The sequence below is a fragment of the Epinephelus lanceolatus genome, chromosome 10, assembly GCF_041903045.1.
Source record: "Epinephelus lanceolatus isolate andai-2023 chromosome 10, ASM4190304v1, whole genome shotgun sequence".
NCBI lineage: Eukaryota > Metazoa > Chordata > Actinopteri > Perciformes > Serranidae > Epinephelus > Epinephelus lanceolatus.
Window position 1 is genome coordinate 13,539,792 of NC_135743.1, and position 22,288 is coordinate 13,562,079.

General features: G+C 42.5%; 1 protein-coding gene across 2 annotated transcripts in view; it reads left to right on the top strand.

Moving 5' to 3' along the window:
* kcnn3 (potassium intermediate/small conductance calcium-activated channel, subfamily N, member 3) overlaps window positions 1–22,288 on the top strand; it is a 64,636-nt gene that overhangs the window by 23,253 nt on the left and 19,095 nt on the right. For both annotated transcript variants that reach the window (XM_033639638.2, XM_033639637.2), the window contains exons 4-6: window positions 13,203–13,499; window positions 14,561–14,682; window positions 17,678–17,819. In XM_033639638.2, coding sequence (XP_033495529.2) covers window positions 13,203–13,499; window positions 14,561–14,682; window positions 17,678–17,819 — 561 coding nt within the window. The remainder of the gene's footprint in view (window positions 1–13,202; window positions 13,500–14,560; window positions 14,683–17,677; window positions 17,820–22,288) is intronic.

Here is a 22,288-nt window from a genome sequence, read left to right on the forward strand (position 1 = left end):
TAAGAGCTTTTGTGCTCAAAATTGCTGCAGTGTTTGCAAGCTACTTGCTACTGTGCGAGTGCAGTGCCCTTTCAAAATGTGCCTGTTCAAAACAGACCAATTGCTTGCTATTACTGCCCGCAGCTCTTTCAAGAACAGGTCATCCAAACAACTTCACCCTTTACACTTCACTTCCCTTGGTTCTGAGGAATACACCTGCCATGAAATAGTTGCATCCTCTAGCATTGTCATGTAGCAGAGTCATGACCTTACAGGTATTGGGACCAGGCTATTTCCAGGAATAAAAACACTCATTCTGATTGTTACATCGCTGATGCTTGAAATGTTAGAGCTTGCAGCACTAGCCCTTTTTAAATAGGAATTGTGCAAATTTGCAGGAAAGCCCAATCAGTCTTTTTTCAGCATTGGCAGCAGTATAAAAACAAAATCAGGGAGTGCAGCGAAATGCTGCCTGCCTACTTTTGTTCATACACAATGTGCCTTTTTCAGGGCAATGGGGGGCGTGAGCAAGTAACAAAATGTGTAGCTCAGCATGTGACGTAAACAGTGATGTGGGATGCTAGTCAGTCCTTCGGCGATTCTCTCATAAGTTGGCCCATCCTTCACCGTCCCCGTCATCTGACGGTTTGCGCAGACAAGGAGGGCGCGCAATTCCTTGTCTCCCCAGTTGCTCATCTTTACAGTGTCTTCAGGTTTGTGTTTCCCTCTTGCTAGTAGCTGCTTGCTAATTCCTGCTATCAGCTGTTTCCTGTTAGTCCACCGGCAGTGGGTTGCATGTGCGGCGTCATCAACAGCTCCTCCCACAAGTCATCAACAGCACATTCGCCGAAAATCTGGCAGTGTAGAAGGGGCTAGTGTGACATATCCAGTCTCTCTTTCTTCGTTTGCTCTTGAATGTACTGTAGCCATTGATGTATTATTGTATCTGGATATTGGACACCAAGATGGCGCCTTTTCAGTCCAATGGAATTGCTTGCCTGGTGCATGCAGCAATAAAGTTTCTATCTTTCCCCCAGTTTGAGGTGTCCTGTCAACAGTTTTACAGACATCTCTTTTATAATGGTCGTCTATGGGGGAATGCTTTTTGGGCTGCAGGGGATTTTTTGGCTACAATACAGCGAGTTGCCACTGGAAATAATTGGAATCAAGGCTTAGCAGCGTTCCTGGGGGAGCTAACTGTGGCAAGCGATGGAAAGCGAGGTGTACCCAGCATGCCGTTCAGCAGGGTAACAGTTAATAGGGGTCCCTTCTTAATTCACAACACAGTGTGTAGCTACATAATACACAATTAGTAAATATGTCCTGTAGATCTCAAGAGTCGCGCTCACACTGCACTTCCTTGGGTCCTCAGCAGCACACCCACCAAGTGTGAAGTCAGTCGGATGAACAGTTGTCGAGAAAATCGAAGGACAGACACAGACAGGCAGAGACTCCTTCCATTTTAGTTAGATAACAGCTGAGTGCAGGCTCACAGTGTGCAGCATCCCGGGGTGCATGAAAAACTGTTGTTCATATATGTGGGCTCCACCTGACAGCATACGCATGTTTCATTACATGCATGTTAGGTTTGTTATTCAGTACCTGACTGCCGGGGCAGAGCCAGTTTGCTTATATACATGAGCAGCATAAGAAGTGCTGGTTTGTCTCTGCTTTTTCTTGTTGGCTGGTTCAAACACAAACACACAGGGAGATACACACCAGGAGAAGTAATGCTGTGCGAAATGAAAGGCATTGTTCAATAAAGATCTCATTCTCAGATTACGACACACTCTGCTGGAGCATTTTGCCCAGCATGTAACAGGATATTACATGCACGCACACGCACACACACACACATGCATTTGCACAAAACGTTGGATAGGCAGAGACGCTAGAGATCAGAATGATGTTATCTGGTTTAGCTGGCATTTATACCACCTTTCTGTCTCTCTCACACTGATCTCCATTTCTCTCTCCCTCCTCATGTCTTTTATCTCACAGTACTTTTTGTTTACCACCATCAGTGTGCTCCTCTTTTCCTTTCTTTTTTCTTTCTTTCTCCTCCTGCTCCTTCGTCATTATCAGATTAGATCTGTCTCCCTTCTTCTCCACCGGGCCTCAATTCAATTTTGTTGTTGAGTTTCACATCCTTTCTTCCTGACTCCTCTGCTGGCTTGTTACTCAGCATTCAGCTTCTCACCTTTTTACCCTTCTCCTGTTGTACCTTTAACACTCGCCTGCTTTTCTCACCCTCTAAAAACCGTCACTGTCCTTTTTTTTTTGCCTTTTATCTTGTCTCCTTTTCATTCATCCCTCGCATCTTTCCTCTTTGCCTTCGTCTTGTGGATGTTTCTTTCTTCTTCCTCCTCTTGCTTCATCTTCACTGTCTCTTCTAATCTGTCAGGGGACCGCTCAAGCCAAATGTGCTTAGCATGAAATGAGGAAAAAAACAATCAATCTAGGCTATAGTGAATTTATTGGTAATCATCACAGATTACAAATGCCCCCCTTATTCACTGCCGTCAAAGAAAATAATTTGAGTTCTTATTTAGTATTGACAGTGATGATCTTAGTGTGGAAGAGAGATAATTGTCTTCTGTAAAAAACAATCGGGGGGCATGCTGCAAGTGACGTGAACATGTAGCAGAAGCGTGCGTGATTTAAAGCTTTTTGTCACAGTGAAAAATGACAGCGAGCTGACATGAGAAATGTTTTTGATTTGGAGTGAGAACATTGCAGCTTTGGGTTGTGCTTAGTCAGCTGAGTCACATTGACACTCCGGGTTTTTGTTTCTTTCATTTTTAATCCAGCAAACTGATAAAAAGTAAAAAAAAATCCTGGCCAAAAATTAAAACAAATGCAAACATAACAATAAAAATATGCTGCGGTTGTAGCTTTGAGTTTCATTAGTTTACTGTAGGTTTAGATTAAATCTCTGGAGCACAAATTAGCACATTGCCAAATTGCTAAATCCTTTTACAGTAAGATATTTGCTGTTAAAATACCCAAATGTTAGATTTTCACAGTTATCACTCATGTTCCAACATTTTTTTCTGGGATGGCTTCGGATTCTTAGCAAATTTTATCAAGGCTGTCATGTTCTCCTGGTTGTTCTCACGTTCATCTTTGAGCAAACTGATCCCAAGAATCCTCTTTAAACTTGTGCAAAATGCAGCTGGAGTTCAAACTAGATCGGAAAATATATTATCCATAAAAAACTGGCTTATCATCTATTATTTACTCTATTAGATTTCATCAGTGTTGCAGCACAGGTGGCTTTAAGACACTTTAAAATCTTACTTTGCAAGGGAATATCTAAATTTCGGGGGTTCATTTATATTTATTTACAGTTATATTTAAAAAAAACATGGTATTTCATTATGGGAATTTTCCTCATTCATACAACAAATATCCCCAATATTTAACAGCTATTTATTAAATCTACACTATCAGCCCACAGCTGTTCCATATATTAAAAAAACATTGTTCATGATACACTAATCCAAGCACTGATATTACAGTAAGATTTCCAAATTACTGAAATGCTGAGACAAAGCTTAAAGTTGAAAAATGCCGAAAGTATTAGATAATATTCCAAGAATGTAGGCTACTTGTTCTTTCTTTCTTTTATGGTAAAATTAAGCCTTTCTGGTGGAGTTAGAGAGAAGTGATCTTACCAGACCTCTTGTTGCCAGCTTACCCTTTTTCCCCTTTACGAGCAGAGGCCTTGCGGGTAACCTGTGAGGGTGTGACGTGTGCTTTGTGTACATGGAGGAAAGCAGCTCTCTCGGGGTGTCATGGTGAAGATGGCAGGCGGCAAAGAGTGATGACAGTCAGCAGAATTAAGTGTCTAGATGAGCTCGGGGCTGCTGTTAAACCTCATGAGAAGGCCATGTTTGTTGTTTTGTGGTGAAGACTGCAATAAAGCCATTGTTGGTGAGCAGCACTCCAACACCTCGCCATCCTTCCTTCTACAGAGTGGGCCAGACTGCTTGAAGCTAGTTACCAGCTAATGACTAGCCAAGCTAAAATTGACGTTTATAAGCCATTGTGTTCCCAACTAGGGTTTGGAGCCGGTAGGCTGTAACAGAGAGAGGTAACACTCTGTAGGCCAGATGCTCGAGGTTACATCAGCTGCTGTTAGCATAATACACCCAAACTTCTGACTGAACTGTCGGCTGTATTGTTGCATTGTGGGTAATGTAGGCGTGAAGAATGCATGGAAAAAAAACATATTGGTGCTTTCAGTTTTGTCCTTAAAGGTTCCGTGTGTGACATTCAGAGCGTTAATATAGCAGCAAACCACTATTTGCCATCGAGGAGTCATGATGTCCTGAGCAAAAGATGGAGTCACCTCTTTATGGTTTGTTTTAGTAAGCCAGTCAGGCTGTGTGCAAGTTAGCTCTTTGGCTAGCTAATCACTGCCACTTTGCACCACGCTCATATGGCTGTTACTGCTGATACTGGGATAGTGGGACGAAAGAGTAGCACCAACCCCTCAATTTTAGCTCTTTTAGCACTGTTGCCTGTAGAGTTAACACCGTTAACTGCTAGCTAGCACCGTTAGCTTAGCAACCTCCATGTTGAGAACCGTATGCAGACAATTTATATGCTCTGAATTTTAGCACATAGCCCCTTTAAAGACACACATACAGGTGTCCCCAAGTCCCAAGTGTCAAGAGACAGAGAAAAAAACTTAAATTAACAAGACACATTAGCTTGTACATCAGATCTGAAAGATTTCTCATTATGTTTACATACATTTTTAATTGTGTATGTGCACTTTTGGCAAATCTTTCATCCCCCTCTCACTTTTCTCTGATTATTACATAAGATTTTAATAACCACATTGAGGAAACACTAACATAAGAACAATTGATGTTACAGCGAAGACTTTATTATCTCAAACAGTGTTACCACGGTAACGATACCATACTGCTGGTGGATTGTGACAAATCATTTGATATTGTACCTACCTGAAGGATCTATTTGAGAATATTCTCGCATCATTTTAAAGAGAAATGGGCCGCTGCACGCAGGCCTGATCATTGTGCCGAGCACTGAACGAGAGTGATAGATATAAAATGATCAGGGCTCGAACACTGTCGCTTTTCAACTCTGCAACATCAACATAAATCAAGATTGTGTACTTTTGTAATCCCGGTCGCATCACCGCGCTTGACAACGTGCTTCTTTTGTTTTTTTTACAATTGGATTTAACCTTGCTTTTTGGGTACTCCTTTGAAAGAGTGCTTGACTGCCTCTTTGTTTCTATGTTTAGACAACGGAAAACAGATGGAGACTATTATCGTACAGATATTATTAGAATTTGAGCAGAGATTGTTATCATCACCGTGAACTCAGGAGACATTTTCAGAGTGCTGTGATTGACTGTCCAATCTGTGCAACCACACGCCATTAGTTTGAGTTAACATTATGTCCAATTGGCTGAGATTGGTCAGGAATAATGGAGACTGAAGATTAAATATATCACCGGTCTAGCCAATGATAAACCAAGAAAAACACTACCGAAGACAGCTGTTATTATGACCCACAGGCTAATCAGGTGATAAATGATTCATAAGGCCACAGCAAGGCTTAATGTTTGCCTAAAAAAACTACAATTTATCTTTGATGTGTTTCATGCAGCATCCAGGGACGTCCATGCATACATGTTTGTGTATTTGATGTTCTGGTCTTGTTGCGTGACTCACTTATCTGCCAGCTCACCAGTTGCCTCCTCTTCATTTCTTCACTCACACTCTGAAAGGAAAGGATTCATTTTGGCTCATAAACCTGCACAAAATTCAGACTTGAAAGGCAAAAATTGAATTGTTGTTGAAATTAATCAAATAGAAACTCTGAGAGAGTGTGCGAGAAAGGGATATTTCTCCAGTCCATTAGTGCACTTTAAGCATTAGTGAACTGTGTTATTCAGTTACTTTTGGAGCATTTTAGAAGCAGTCCATTGATCACGAAGACACCAGCTTGGCACTCTCTGCCACTCAAAGGCAAGCAGATGGAATTAAGGAAATAAAGTGTTGTGCGGTAGTTTTCCAAAAAGCATTGTCTTCTTCAAAGTCAGTCCTAAGATGTGTAATACTTGGGAGGTCATTTGACGATGCCATGTTCTGCAGATTGTGCATAATGTACATCCGCTCTGGGAACTATAATGGAAGAGAAAATGACAGTGAGGTAAACCATGGCGTCCTCCTTAGACTGCTTCTTTCATAACGATTGCACTCGCTTATTTCCAAGAAATGTTAATTTATCAGATGCCATTTGCGTCTCGCTAGCCTCTGGCCATTTTTAGTAGCACAGTTTTTTTTCTGTGTTTGCACTGAATGAAGGAGATTCCTGGTCTGAAGGCTGGTGGAATCCTTTCTTCACTCCCCACCAGCTGCTGTTTTTAGACTTTCTAGTGGCAAGCCGTGAACCTTTCCTCATCTCTCGCACTTTCCAACACTTCCTTTTCACTTCCATGACACCCTCTCTCCTTCCTTACTCTGTCGACTGTGTAGAAACAGCCACAGGGGTGTTCCCTCAGCGCTGTAATTACAGTCAAGGAAAGCGTGTTACCCCTCTGCATATTCATGTACTGTATATCTGGGTGTGTGAATCTGTGCTTGGGTGTGTGTGTGTGTGTGTGTGTCTGTGTTTGGCTCGCCCCAGTTTTTTTTTTTCTGCCTGTTCCAGGGATTTCCATGCTGTAGGACGCAGACATTTCCCAGAGGTGTGACTATGTGTGTAAAAGTGTGCGTGCATGCTTTTCAGTGCTTGCTCTGTCGCCGTGTTCTTCAGTGATTAGGGCCGTCTCTGTCTCAGACTGAGCTTTAGTCTTTTTTACCCCCTTGTGGGTAATGCCGACTTGAGGCTGATTTGCCTGCATCTACTTCTTTTTTAAAGGTTGTGCTGCCTTAGACAGGGCTGTCTGGATATGGATGTGTGTATGCATGTGTGTGTGTGTGCATGAATGTGTGCAAAATTGCCTCTGCATGTCTCGCTCGCTCGCTTGGCAGAGTCTGGCCAGCACAGTGTCTGGTTCCGTGATGAGAGGCTTCTGCAATCAGGGTCTTAACGCGATTACCAAGGTATGATGGCCGCGGGCACTGGAAGGGGTCGAGGCATGGGTGGATGGATGGATGGAAGGCTAAGAAGGAAAGATGGAGGGGTGACACACTGCAGGTTGCAGGTGTAGCGTTATGGGATGCATGACTTGGAGAGTGTCCTCTTCGACCTTACACCTCCACCTGTGAAAAGCCCTTAGCGTATCCTTGGTGCTGTCATTTTCACACATCTCTTCCTTTTTTTTTGTCTGCCTTCTCTCCCACTGGGCTGCTTTTTGTTTAGTTTTTGTTCTCTTATTTTGCCCTCCTTCTGTCCTGTCGGCTCTCTGTTGCCTCTCCTCGCCCCTTGCCCCCTGCCCTGCGATGCCACGTTTCGTTAAAATTAAGAAAACTAAAGATTTTCCATGATGTTGTTTATTTTCCCCTGTGGGCTTGTTCTTCATGTCCCTGGTTGTTTAGCTTTGCTGTTCCCCAACCTTCCTCCCTGTTTCTCCCTTGATAGAGTTGACGGTTTGTTCCCTCACACACAAACACAAACACACACACACACACACAGACAATCCATACCTACTTCTCCTCTTCCCAACGCCTCCTCCCTCATCCCCCCTCTCTGTCCTGGTCATGTAGGGGCAGTGGCACTCACTCATTCCCATTGACAGATTACTTTCCTAATGGAATTTAATTATTTATCCCTTCCTCGTGGCGATTTAGCCAGGAAAAGACCGACAGCAGGAGCGCGAGGGAGGACAGGACAGGATGGGGACGGGAGGGCGGAGGGAACAGGAAGGGAAAGCCACTCATTTCCTCCAGTGGCAAGAAACTGGATCACCTCTGTTCTGATTTGGAGACATGTCATTCAGAGAGAGGAGGAAGCGGAGTGAGGGATGTTGGAGGGAGGCAAAAACAGAGAGGTAGACGGGGGGAAAATAGAATGACAGGAGTGAATGAAGGACGAATGATGACTGGTTTGCAGTACAAAAAGTAATGTTTTGAAAGTGTGAATGAATATACATGAAGTTCGGTGCCCTACTCTGTAGCTCAAACAAGCACACACACACAGAAATGTATTTTTGTCACTAAGGAGAACACTCAGTTGCTAGAGATGAATGTTGGCATTTTTGCAAACCAAGACATGTTACACTTGTAGGCTTTATATCTATCACATCGACGTTTCTAAAGAGGCGTAATATATGAGGTGTCTTGTGGAGGTGGAGGGGATTGTGGATGGCTTGTGATTTAGCTACTTATTGCTGTGTTTTCAGCAGCATTTTAGGCTCCAAATGTGGGTGTTTTGTGGCGAATCGTCATCGTGTTTCAAGTAGCTTTGAGGCATGAAAGCAGTTGTTTTTTGCCGAGACACTGCTGCTTCTCCTGCAAGGATAGTGGCACAAAAAGCAGTTGTTTTTTACCGATACATTGCTGCTTTTCTTGCCAGGAATGTGCCTCCAAAACTGGGTATCTTAAGCCAAAATGTGATCTTGTCCTAACCATCATGAAGTTGTATTTGTGCCTAAACCTAACCACACATGAACTACAGCGTGCAATGAGAAATTTCAACATAGCCGCTACATGACAACATGCAAATGTAACGTATCTGTTGTTTGTTGAAATGTCCAATCCAACAGTTTTTTTTTTTTTTAGGCTCCAAACGTTGGTGTTTAATAGCAACCTGTTGTTTTTCCAGTGGCTTTTGGGCAGGAAAAGCAGTTGTTTTTTGCAAAAACATCGCTGCCATTCCTTCAAGGATAGTGGCACAAAAAGCAGTTGTGTTTTTACTGATACATTGCTGCTTTTCTTGCCAGGAATGTGCCTCCAAAACTGGGTATTTGACGCCAAAATGTGATCTTGTCCTAACCATCATGAAGTTGTTTTTGTGCCTAAACCTAACCACACATTAACCAGTGTGAAATGGGAAGTTTCATTGTAGCTGCTACATGATGACGTGCAAATGTAACATATCTGTGGTTTGTAGAAATGTGCAATACTGTTGGTATTCTTCTGGCAACTGGGTTAGGAGATTGCATCACCCTTACATTAATTCCCTGGACATGCCTAACTCCAACCCTAAACCTAACTTCATCCATAAAACAAGTCTTAGCCTTGAAACTCAGTGGTTTATCTTATGGGAACCAGCTTTTTGTGCGCAAATAGGAGATGAGTCCCTGTAATGTGACTGTGCAACTTGATTTTTGTCACCAAGTTGTGACTACACACACACACACACACATACACACACACACACACACAAACCTTTGCAAGTCTGAGACAGCCTGCCTGTGCTCTCCTCTCTGTACCTCTTCACTCGCTGTCACACACCTCTCCGTCTTATTCCCTGTATCCCCTTTTTACTTTCTTCTTGCCTCGTCTCTCACTGCGTTTCTCTCTTTTTGACTCTCTCCCTCCTCTTCCTCTTCCTCCTGCTCTCTCTCTCTCTCTCTCTCTCTCTCTCTCTCTCTCTCTCTCTCTCTCTCTCGCTGGGGATCCTAATTAAGCTTGGCTGCTCTTTGATGTTGTCGCCTTGGCAACAGTCACCATGACGAGGCTGGGTCTGCACACTCTCTCTCAAACTCACTCAGGCATACACAAATACACACAAGTACAGTACGCGCACACACACACACACACACACACACACACATGCACGTCCCTTGAAATCATTAAAGAATACAGGCAGCATTTGACCCTTGGTTCAAATGATAGCTTACACAATGACACAGGCGTGTGCGTAGGCCACATGTGTGTGCGCGCATGTCGGTTATGTGTGCGAGAACGCATGTTACAAGAGCAGAACAAGGGAAACACATACACCCTGCTGAGCTAGATATAGAGAAGGATGAAATATGCAGTGTGTGTATGAGTGAGTGTGTGTATGAGTGAGTGTGTGTGTGTGTGTGTCCATAGGTGGTTGAGGAAGTGAGCTTCAGTCTGACAGTGACCAGTTGGCAGTGGCACAGAGCGGCGGGCTGCCATAGCCGCTTGCTCAGACGTTTGACCTGTTATTGTAGTTTTTTGTTTTCCTAAATAAATGTTTGTGTGGGCTAAAAGCCCTCGAGATGAATCATGTGGTAAAGAGCAATTGTTAGCACAGGCTGTTACTCGAGGCAGAGCTGATTTACAGCAGGGGAGTTCCTCATTTCTCTCACTGTGCCCCGGCCTCTCTCTTCAGGAACTGTGTTGTGCTTCTCTCTCTCTTTAACCTCTTCTGTTCTCTGCAAGGAATCTCTTATCAGGACATTTTGTTCATAATGGAGTCCCAGGCATGTTATGTTAATTAAAAAAATGCATGGAATTGCACAGATATTTTGCATGATTCAAACCTGTTTCTAATATAAATCACTGCCTCAAGAATATTATACAAGATAGGTCATTCCTCTTGATTTTTCTGAAGTATTATGTTTCTAGAAAATACCTTGAGACAGGGCTAAAGAATTTTACTGCACTGACAAAATCCCTTGTTGCAAGTAGATAAGTATTTATGTACCTAAATCTATAGTTGGTAACTTTTATTAAAATAAGTGTGTGTCATATTCGCTGTAACTGTCACTTTATTCTGTACATGAGACAGATCAACCGTTCTCATCCTAAATCGTCACATATCACAGCTTTGTCAGTGGTCTATATATTATACGCTAGGTATCCTTCTGCATCTGCTACTGTCATTCCAGGAAACTACCAACACTGGGATGTCAACAAAAGCACGGTTAGGTTTACAAAAAAACATCATAGTTTGGCTCTACATTCTTTTGAGATGTGAACACTGGGCTCCTGGTTGAAAGGGCCCACCCACCACCCCTCCCACCAGACCTATAGTGACTTTCCAGCTCCTTATATTATGTTGTTACAGCATTACAGCAGTGTTTCGACCTGGCACCGTCCAACTGCATATCATGCTGCCGCGACAGAAGCCTTCCACCCACATTATGAACTGACGCCACCCATCCACATATCATACTGCCACAACAGGTACTGTCTGGCTGACTGACCATGTATCACACTGCCCACAAAAGGTGGCTTTTGGCATCAGTTGTCTGACGCCGAAATCACCGACAAAGCAGCAGTATACGTCAACTTCAGCTTGGACAGATGGTGTGTGAAAAAAATCATGTCCCTCCTGTTCTCACTGCCTCTAACAGCATTCAGTATGGTTTCAGTCAACTGCGGCAAGGAAACATCAACCAATCAGAGACTTGGCTGTTTTCGGAAACATATTTTAGTGTACTGTTTAGCTGTAAAACGAGAATGTTACTGGTGGGTGGTGCTTGATACTCCAGGCAACTTTACCTGACATGGCAGCTGGGTCACAAACTTTCTTATTTCACAGATAAACAGTACACTAAAATACTGTATGTTTCTGAATTTTAGGCCATAAAAAGATAATGCAGTAACAGAATCTTGATTCATATTTGATCAGCGCTGCCTAGTTTGACAGTTAGACAGCAGTTCACAGACTGTGATTGACATGATTGACAGCTGCTTTAGAGACTCCTCAGATCTGATTGGTTGTCTTTGTTCACATGTGGTAAAACCAAGCGGCAACCTCCAGGGATGACGAGCGAAGCCAATGCAGAAGTGCCAAAAACTGCAGTTTGTTGAATGGCCACTTGAGGCAGGCTCCAAAAGTGAGTCAGTCCCCATAGACCTCCATGTTAAAATGCTCAACTTTACAGCAGAAATAAACATGTTTACAGCCTGGTACAAAAAAACAGTTTTGGTCTCTAAAGCTAATTTCTCCTTTCATGACAACTGTATGGGGGGGTGAATTTTTTTTCATCCATTTAAATTTTATTAAGGCTTAAAATTGTGCATAATTAAGGGCGTGGTCACTTTGAGTTGCAGGTGGCACCATCACGGGTGGCTAACTAACCGCTGGCTGTCTGCTAGGCGTTGTCTCAGCTAATTTGCAAGTCATTGAACCTGACCTCTCAGCCGTGTTCGTGCCTTTTGGGTATTTAGTTTCGTGAGGGAGCTGGCACCAAGCGGGAGCATGAGCGGGAGCAGCCAACACCACAGGGATAGCCAAAGCAGAGTAGCTTGTTAGCCTAGCTTGTTAGCCTTAGCTAACTTAGCAGTTTTGAGCAAAGTGGGCGTGTTTAAGCAACCAGGCTTCGTTTGGCCTGCCTCTTTGCCCATTTTTGATTGGCCGGGAGTTGGGCGGAGTCAGGCACCGCCAAGATGGCGACGGCCAGCCTACATTGAGCTTCAAACCCGCTCCTCAGAAACCAATGGGTGACGTCACAGTGACTAAGTCCATATTTTTATACAGTCTATGGGTAAAACTATTAGAAGTGCTACAAGGCAATAGAGTAGGCAGAGGATTATGATTTTTTCCAGAGTATCTGTCTCATTTAGTGCTGTGTGAATATAGTAATAGTTTCAAATTTAGTTTTTATAGAAGTTACTGACTAAAGCTTTAAAATCCAGCTTCACATGAAAAGATGCAGATTATTTTCAGCGCCCTTCGCTCCCTGACACTTCCTCGTGCCTATCTTTATCTCTTCATTTCCTCTGCACTTCATCCATCTCTTTCCACCACCTTCTCCTCTCATCAGCCACACCTCCTCCCCCCCCCCCCCCCCCCCCCCCCCCCCAACACCACCACTTCCTGTCAGCACCGTCTGTAGGATGGCCCCTTTAATGAAACCTTGCTCTTACCACTTCCTTATTATCACAGCTTCAGCGACAATATTAAGAGTAACCACAGTAATTATACAAACACAAAACATCAACACACAGGGAAGTAAAACTGCAATTAAAGTAACGTTGTTAGGCGCGTGCTGGTGACACAGGCAGAAATAGAGGCACGGTGGTCTTTTTCTTTCAGAAAAATATTGTGATCATTAAGAGCCTGTTTTGCTTTGGAGCAGCTGCTTCAGATGACTTTGGTTTAATTTTAGGAAGAGTTGTAGGTTATAGGAAAATGAGCGAAAGCACTGTGTTGAGACTGAATAGATTACTGATCAGATGGATGGTGTTTTACTTCTCAGGAAAGAGACATTTACTCTCAATTGCTGCTCGTTCCTTTAATCATCAGATCAGTCAGCTGTACTGTTGAGTGGCCTGTGCCAGCAGAGGATCACGATGAAAAGTTTGCACAGCGACACACTAAAACACTCCTTCACTCTTTTAACTCCCCTCATGTCCTTCCTGTCCCCACAGCTGTTTGTCATCGACAACGGAGCTGACGACTGGCGCATCGCCATGACGATGGAGAGGGTGTTGCTGATCGCACTGGAGCTGCTGGTTTCTGCGGTGCACCCAGTGCCAGGGGACTTTAAGTTTCAGTGGCGGGCGCGGCTGGCCTTCTCGTACGCCCCGTCGCAGGCTGAGGCCGACCTGGACATGGTGCTGAGTGTGCCCATGTTCCTGCGCCTCTACCTCATCGCCAGAGTCATGCTTCTTCACAGCAAACTCTTCACTGACGCCTCCTCCAGGAGTATAGGTGCCCTAAATAAGGTCAGAAGTGTTCCGTGTTTGCAGGTGTGTGTATGTGCAGTATGCGTCCAAAGAGTGTGGTTGTCAAAGCTTTGTCCAGAAAGAGGTGAGGGGGTTGTAAAGGTATTAAGGTCAAGAGCTCTCTCCTCAGAATTAAGTTTGTGTCCGCCTTGTCCTTTTTTATTCCTGGCCTCTATCTCTCCAACTATCTCAAGTCCTTCCTGCCTCTCCGTCCTAGTCACCCTGTTCTTTTTCATCTACCAGTTCAAATCCCTCTCTCCTTTTGTTATCGCCGTACATGGAGTCTTAGATGTAAGCTTTGGTGGATCTTTCATAATACAATATGAGATGGGAGCGTGAAATGAGAACAAGATATTGCGTACAGCTCAAATGGGGCATGAAAAGAAAGGACTCGAATGAGATTGCAATACGAGTGCAGGGAAACGTGTACAAGCCATGCAATAAATGATTGGTGCCATGTTCGTAATGACTTTAAACGATAAACATTATTGTAGAATGAGGAAGTGCGGATGTAGCGTGTGGTGGAAATATGCAAACTACAAAAGGGAGGAGGTCGGGGAGAGATGGAGTAGATTTTAGATGGGTAATTTAGTAGCGAGTGTATCTGCGATGGCACTTTCCTGACCCTCGGGCTGCAGGGACAGGGAGAGGAGGTGAAGCTGCCATTGAAGTGCAGCTCCAGCACGACAACTCATATATCAGATGCTTAACCCTTCCAGGGCTCAACGTAGCTCTCGGATCATCCATCTGCCAGAAGTTGATGACAAATGAGCCACAGATAAAAACTACACTGAAAAAGGCCAATTACTCAAAGACACTGTGTAGTTTGACCCAAGTCAGAGGGCGAGCCCCGATCTTGACTCCAATTACAGTGGAGATTCTCAGAGTGCTGCCGCTATCAAAAGCTGCTCAGACGACTAATTAGTTAAACATCAAGTGTGTGTGTGAAATGGTGTACGGGATGAGGATTCAGAGCTGTGCTACACTAACCCATAAAAAATGTGTATGACAGTGTCATTCATCAGCTCTGCTATGTGTCCGTGTGCGTGTGTGTATTACAGGTGCATTTTAACACTCGGTTTGTAATGAAAACCCTCATGACCATCTGCCCCGGGACGGTGCTGCTGGTCTTCAGCATCTCTCTGTGGATCATCGCTGCCTGGACCGTACGAGTGTGCGAGAGGTCAGTAACAAAGCTGGCTCGCCTTTGTGTGCGCGTGTGTTTGTTCATGAGACAGAGTGACGGACTGTGATTGGATGAGGCATTCAACTGAGCAATTAGATTCAATTGGCAGGAAATATAATCTGGGACATGTGTGCAACATAATCCATCTTTAGACTTCAGTTTATGAGGCTTTCTCACCAGTTGTACACTTAATTTGATCCAGGCGATGGAGTTGTTACTTCATTTGTCCATTTTGTTTTATAAATCTACAATATAATAAGTGTCCTGAAAGACAATACTGTATTTTCGCCACCATATTCAGCACTTAGAAGGACGTTAACATTTAATCATTTGCCAAGAAGTATTCTCTTGTGACACATTTGTAACTGGTGTATAAAGCCATGATGAATGATTGATACCACAGTATAGCATAGCTGAAAATCACAGTACAGTACATGATATATAAATAAAGTTTTTAACTGTTTATACATGTGTGCATAGGCGTATTCACAGGTGCGTTAAAAACTGTTTATGACTGTGTTCAGAGTTGGGATGCCAATGGTAATGGTTAATCAGTTAACAGAGAATATTTTTGACCAGTTACACATGTCGGTCTATAGTTTAATTTTGTTACTCTTTAGTTTACTGCACTGCGCAACACCCGAGTCTGGTGGGAGCTAACGCTAGCCAGAGGTGCTGCTCAAGGCAATTACCACTTGTCCCGACCCGACAGCATTGCTGTGAAAACATTGTGCCCACTCTTTAGTCTCCCCCCAGGTCTCACTGCTAAGGAAGCTGCTTAGTTTTGAGTCGCAAACCCCTTTTTAGCACTGTTAACTTTAGTTATTGCAAGTTGTTTCAGCACAGATAGTGGTGCTAACATGGTTAACAGTGCTAAAGAGGTTTTGCAGCTCAAAATGAAGCCACTTGCTCACCAGAGCTACTTTGGAGGAGACCAGAGGGTTAGCACTAGTGTTACCAGGTACCAAGGAACAGTGCTCAGCCTTGCACCCAATTTTTCCCAGTGGCCACTCGTGGTATTGCAACAAAAAGCATTTTCCCCATATCCCACCACAGAGACATCTGTATGGCTGTTGATGACCTTAAACTGCTAACAAGGTCAACTATGACTGTCTGTTATAAATTGTTGATCCATGGTTTCTTATCTGTAAACCTTTCCTTGAGCTGAGAGAAGCCATTTTTAAATTGTGATAACATCACAATGTAAAGTCCATGAGCCAAGCAGGAACTCTTTGGTATATGTGCTAGGCAAGCAACATCATTGGAATGAATAGGCATCATCTTGGCATCCAGTATCTAGCTATTATTATAAATCTATGAGTATTGTTAGCTAAATTAGGTATCAGCTCGGCCAAGGCTAAGGTTAGCTATCCAGTGAAGACAGGAGGATGGGCAAGTCACTACATGTTAAGGCTGCTTACCGGCTGTCTGTTAGCAAAGCCATCAGTAAATAAAATAAAAGGTTGGACATTCACATCACTAACCAATACAATGTCACCCTCTCTAATGGAAAGTGCCTTGAAATGTGGTGCGAAAGCTAACACTGAGTCAATGGAGTGTCTTTTTGACCTTGGAAATCGTAGTTTGACAGAAACTGCATGAGCATAAAGACTGGAAACAAGGGGAAACAGCTAGCCTAACTCTTACTAAAGGTCACAAAATCCATCTACCAACGTTAGCTGTTGGCAGACAAATATGAATGATATAAATATTCTCATCAAAGTCTTGGCAAGAAAGCTAATAAGCTTATTTTCCAAAATGCTGAAACTTTGCTTTAACTTAAGTTTTACTTATAATAATTGTCATTGAAAGTGAAGAAATATTTATACCAGGAAATAAATACTTCATGAATAAAGTTAGTAAATACACATAAACAAAAACACTTCATTTCTCATAATCACAACTCCTGTATATTATATTATTAATCATTCATCATATGCAGTACACAGCTATATGATACTGCCTTAGAAACTGTCTATTAATTGTTTATTTACTGCTTGTAAATGCTAAATAGGGAGTGTTCTTTTGACATTTTGCAGAGCAATTTTAATAGTTTTTCTGAGGTTCATGCCCTAAACGTTTTTCTATACACACAAATAGAAGAATTTTATTGTACTTAAATACTTGAAACACCTGTTTTACACCTTAAAACAGTTGTACTATGGTTGTGCAGACTGGTAATTTGTTTAAAATTTGTTTTACATTATTTGAATCCAGCAGGCAGACGCTCAAATATAAAAATAGCTAGTGATATACTGTAACCGTCTCATTTTTACTGAGAAACTGTAAATCAAATTGTCTGCTCACATTCACAGACTGATAATCTGATTGTATGAATTATGTAATGCTATCAATGTAACATCAGATGGAAAGCAAAAAGTTTCCATCCCCTTCAATGAGTTTAAATGCTTCGGGAGTTAATCAAGGAAATATGGGAAAATGTCAGTTGGTTAATAAGCTTGATTAGATGCATCACTGACCGGCTGCTGGGAAGCCATTGTTTGTTCTACATCCAAGTTTAATTGGCATTTCCTCCTCTCTCAAACCAAATTATTGAAGGAAAAAAACACGGAAAACTCAATTAAACTGCTTCAAACAAGGTGCAAATTTGAGAATTCGGAGAATGTGTCCCTTTAGGACAGAGAATAGAGAGCTCAGTACAATTATGTCTATTGCCAACATCCAAGGCTAAAGCTTACGTGTTTCTGTGAAATAGTTTTTGAGAAAACAACTTTGTTTCAGATATGCACTAGGTGTGGTTGCTATGGCAACAGTGTTGTGCATAGGGCAGGAATGATGGCGGCAAGAGCTGCTGTTTATGTGTTGTGTTCTGTGTCAGGCAAAAAAAAGATGAGGTCACATGTTTGAGGTGTGACGCCCACATTTGCAGACAGGATCAGTGAGCCAGTTACTTTTTTTTTTTTTTTTTTTAATATATCTTCCTCTATTGACTGACTTCATGCTCTGAACATGGACGATGTCTCTTTTTTAGGTATCACGATGCCCAGGATGTGACCAGTAACTTCCTGGGAGCCATGTGGCTTATCTCCATCACCTTTTTGTCCATCGGCTATGGAGACATGGTTCCTCACACCTACTGTGGCAAAGGAGTCTGTCTGCTCACAGGAATCATGGTCAGTACATTCCCTCCCTCTCCTTTTATCTGCCTCGCTCGCCCTCCCCTCGGCGCTGTCCTTGCCTCGTTCAAAGGTCAACAGATTAGAGAGCATGCTGTCATTTGCGAGAGAAATTCTGCCATTTGTGTAATTTGGGCAATCCTCCTTGAATTAGCCTGCATCTGTGCCTCTGTGTGTTTTGGGTGTGTAGGCATGCAAACAAGAGCACGTTAGGGGTTTGTGTGTGCATGCGTTTGTGTGTCTGTGTGTTATTCCCATGTCTGTCCTCATTGCATAATGAAGGTCCCACCTTTCAGTGTGCCATGTCCTCCCACTCTCTCTGTTTTTCTCTCTCTCTGTCTTTCATTTTCTTTCTCTACCACGACCTACCTCTCTCCCTTGTTTTGTCTCTCTCTGTCTATTTATCCCTCTGTCGCGCTTCTCCTCTCTGTCCGTCTCTCCTTCCCTGAGGCCATGTGTTTATTTCTATCCACCGTCCATCTGTTAGTATCAGTGTTTAAGCTGCCGACTGCTCCTCTATTTCATCACTTCACAGGTGTTCTCCCCTCCTCAAACTATTCATTTCTTTCCTCCTCTCTTACTTTCTTTCTTTCTTTCTGTCCTTATCTCATTTCCTGCCTCTGCTTTTGTCTAACCGGACAAGTTTTTGGAAATTAGTCCAATTGGTCAGCTCATTTAGAAAATTAAATACAGACACTACTCATCGTTTTCCATGTTATGACTGTAACATAGACTGTTCTGAATAACTGGGGGAAATTAGTGTCGTTTCAAATGCAAGAATATTTGATTTTTTTAATAGCTCTACAGCTAAATGTCAAGTAAATTCAAATTAAATGTGCTAATAAGTGCGGTGGCTTTTGCTGATTCTCTATAAGGTCAGGAAAGAAGAAATCAGACTCAAAATATGATCATAATAATAAAAGAGATGAAAGTCACTGCACAGCGTGTGCTCACCTGAGACGGGGATAATGTAGTTTCTTTAAAAAAATTATGCAATGATATTACTTTTCTGAATTACAGACTTATGTAATGCTTTAAGTACTACATTGTCAGTGTGTTTCTCAAAATGGCATCGCTACAAAAAAAGATGAGGAAGCTGCATGAGACATTTGAAATGTCACTTTCATTAACTAGATAATGCCATGGATGCCACTTTTGTCCTTTTTATGTTTTTAAAAAGAAGGATATCATTGCACATAAGTGTTAATAATGCCAGCAGTGTAGTTAAGCTTGTTAAAATAAATGAAAAATAAAGGCAATGTGCTCATACAAAGGAAGAACATTACTTAACATTTGAAAAAGGATCCCTAAACGCTCCTCAGATCAGTCAAGTTCCACGGTAAAATGTGATAATGTTACCTACTGGTGCAGTGATTATAAAACAAGCAGTAGAGCCTCTGAATTTTTCGTCTTCATTGAGAAAATAAGATTTTTATGTAATTTTCTTACCATCATCGCATCAGTTTTCTGTATTCAACATGCCTCGTCTTTTTAAACTAATGCTGAGTGTATTTTGTTAAAGTGCTCCTGAAGTCAAGCAGCAACTACCATGGCTGAGCACTGAAGGCAGTGTTGGAGTGCCTTAAGATGCAGTTTGAGGACTGCTCAATGATGGTTTAAGAAAAATTAAGAGAGCAAATCAGAAAGCCCTTAATATAACTCTAAAAATCAAAAGTCCATCAATATTTTCCACAAGTTAGTTGCTTCACTTGATGTAATTAGTAGTGCCACTTTAATAAATGATTACACCATTAGTCCCTGTAGTGTAAGTGCGTAGCACTGGCTGGATCATCTCCTAGGGTCATGTAGATGATTTTGGTGTCTATGGGCCCTATCTTACACCTGGTGTCAGAACAATGGGATTGTCATTTTCAACACCCATGTTTAGGTCTTAAAATGAGGTGTGGTCAGGCACATTGATGGCGTATTGCGACAGTATTTTGAGGCAACAGAAAATGACTGTGCCTTTGACCAACAAAAACCTGATCTATAGTCCATGAAGTATTGTCTTCCTGCTATTTAAAAGGTACATTATTTGGACAATAAGGTGCATCTACATAGGCACGTCTACAATGTGCGTACACTCTGCTGGTTACACAAACAGGGACGAGTGGATGGGTTGCTATGCTACTTGCCGTTGGGTGAAATAAGAAATTATTAATGAGGAAAATATTAATTACATTCTCTAAAATGTGAACATAGCAGAGAGCAGAGCTGCAGAGCTGCTGTCAGACTCCCCATTAAGAAGGACGCTGTACCCATTTATGCACGAGAAGCAGCATAACTTCAGTGATGATTTCAGAAGCTAAAAGTGTATATCTACAGTTTTTAGTTTTGCTGCTTAAATGCTCAACAATATTTTTCTGCAGTGACATTACTGCTCTTACTTCATTACTGTCAGCATAAAAAAAAAGATGGCTTCTCCAGTATGCTGAATGCGCCATGTAAATAGCAGTGTGCCAGGTGCAGGTGCATCTGGCTTTTAAAGGGAATGGTAGATGACACTCTGATGGGTTGAATTCATGTTACAGCCTAAACACACCTATGATTAATTAAGGGACAGAAAATAACCCTTTTCCCCCTTGCACCTTATTCTGCGTCCCGATTCTGCACCATTTAACATGCAAAAGTGGAGTTAGACACGTCCTAAATGCACTTGCGCCATGCACTTTAGAACATGCACTATAGAGCATTCAAGAGGGGTCCTTAATTGCTCTATAACACCCCCAAAAAACCTCACTGTGTCTGTCAACCTGTTTACCAGCTCACCTTTTACTGTATAGTACTCTAAAAGTGTGAATAAACACAAAGACAAAGACACACACTCACACACATACACACAACAGACCCCCATTTGCCGGGTGAATCATCCAATCTGTGTTTTAGAGTACAACCCTTACTGTAATGTTAACACACACTCACAGAGACACAAAACACGGGGTGGATACAGAACGTCCCAAGCCCACTGTTACAGACTGCATCCTCCACATAACACTGACACAGAGCTTGACATACACTCTTCGTGTGACTCCCACACACACACTCTCCTCTGCTGTCACACAAACACACTCTCACTACTCTCTCCAGAGTGTTCGGAGTGGTTTATTTTCGTTGATCACTAGAGAAGGAATTGAGGATGCAGGTAGAAGGCGAGGCTTGCAGTGTGATGGGTGAGGGAGAGAGCAGGCGCAGCAGGCCGTGGGAAAGCAGAGCGTGGAAGTGAAGTGAAGAGAAGATTTTTTAAAAGGGGAAAAAAGGTCGACAGATAGAGAACAGGATGTGATGTTTTTTTCTGGCTTTAGAATTATTATAATGAGTCTCTATAGGAGAAATCCTTGCCGTTGTTACTATGACAACAGATGAAAGCCAACAGTGTTGGAATATACCACTGCCCCGAGGCTACCTGGGGGTGTGCCAGGTGTTAGAGTGTGTGTTTGTGTGTCGCTGTGGGTGGATGGTGGTAGACTGCCACAGCATGTTGTTGTTCTTATATACAGCAAAAAGATGGATGTTGAATGTGGATCTAAATTACAAGTCATATCGGATGATCCAGTCCACGTGTGTTTGTATGTAATTTACATACTTATCCACATCCCCAAATACACCAACTAACGTAGTTGTATGTGGATAGAAGTGTTAATACATTTGTCAACAGCTACAGTATAACTCCTGGTGGATTAAAGGGCCCAGACACACCAAACCCACAGCAAAGAACTCGTTGCAACGAAGACCAACTGTTGCGTCACATCACGTCACTTGTGTAAGTTGCACTTAACACATCGTGAAGACTACAGCCAACGTCCAAGTAGCACATACTCTCCACCTGTGTAAGGGCAAATAGCTCTCGATACCAGAGGGTCATCTAACAAGGGCCAACAAGTGCCAACAGCGTGGGACACACCACAAAACTAGGGTGACAGACACTCACAAACGGCCCGACATTGACCAATGGCTGACCATCTGCTTGGTGTGTCAGAGCCCTAAGGGTTAATGTACAGCGAGTGAGTCATTATTGCGATATAAACCCTGAAAGGGTGATTTATTTATTGCTGTACATTATCCCACTTATAACTTATATTTTGACCCTAAATACAAATTTAAAAATGATGTTATTGATTCAAAAGTGATTTTGTTGCCTCCACTTACAGCCTATGATCAGATGTGCGTCCATAGGATAGCATCAAGAGTAAAGATGTATGACGTGACAGCTCCCTAAAAGTGAAGCCAAATCATCGGGTCGATCAGCCCATGGTGGCTTCCTGCAGTACAGGTCATAAACCCTGCCCCCTTCATGTTAGTGGATAGGACATGGGCCAGACTAAAAACGACACTGCAAAGTACACATCAAATCAGATTTTCTCAAGGATTGTTTCTTGGTTTCTGTCATTTTAGGAAGTTCTTTCAAGGTTTTTTTTTTTTTTTTTTGATAAGTTTGATTGCAACTAGTTATTTTATGATATAAAAAG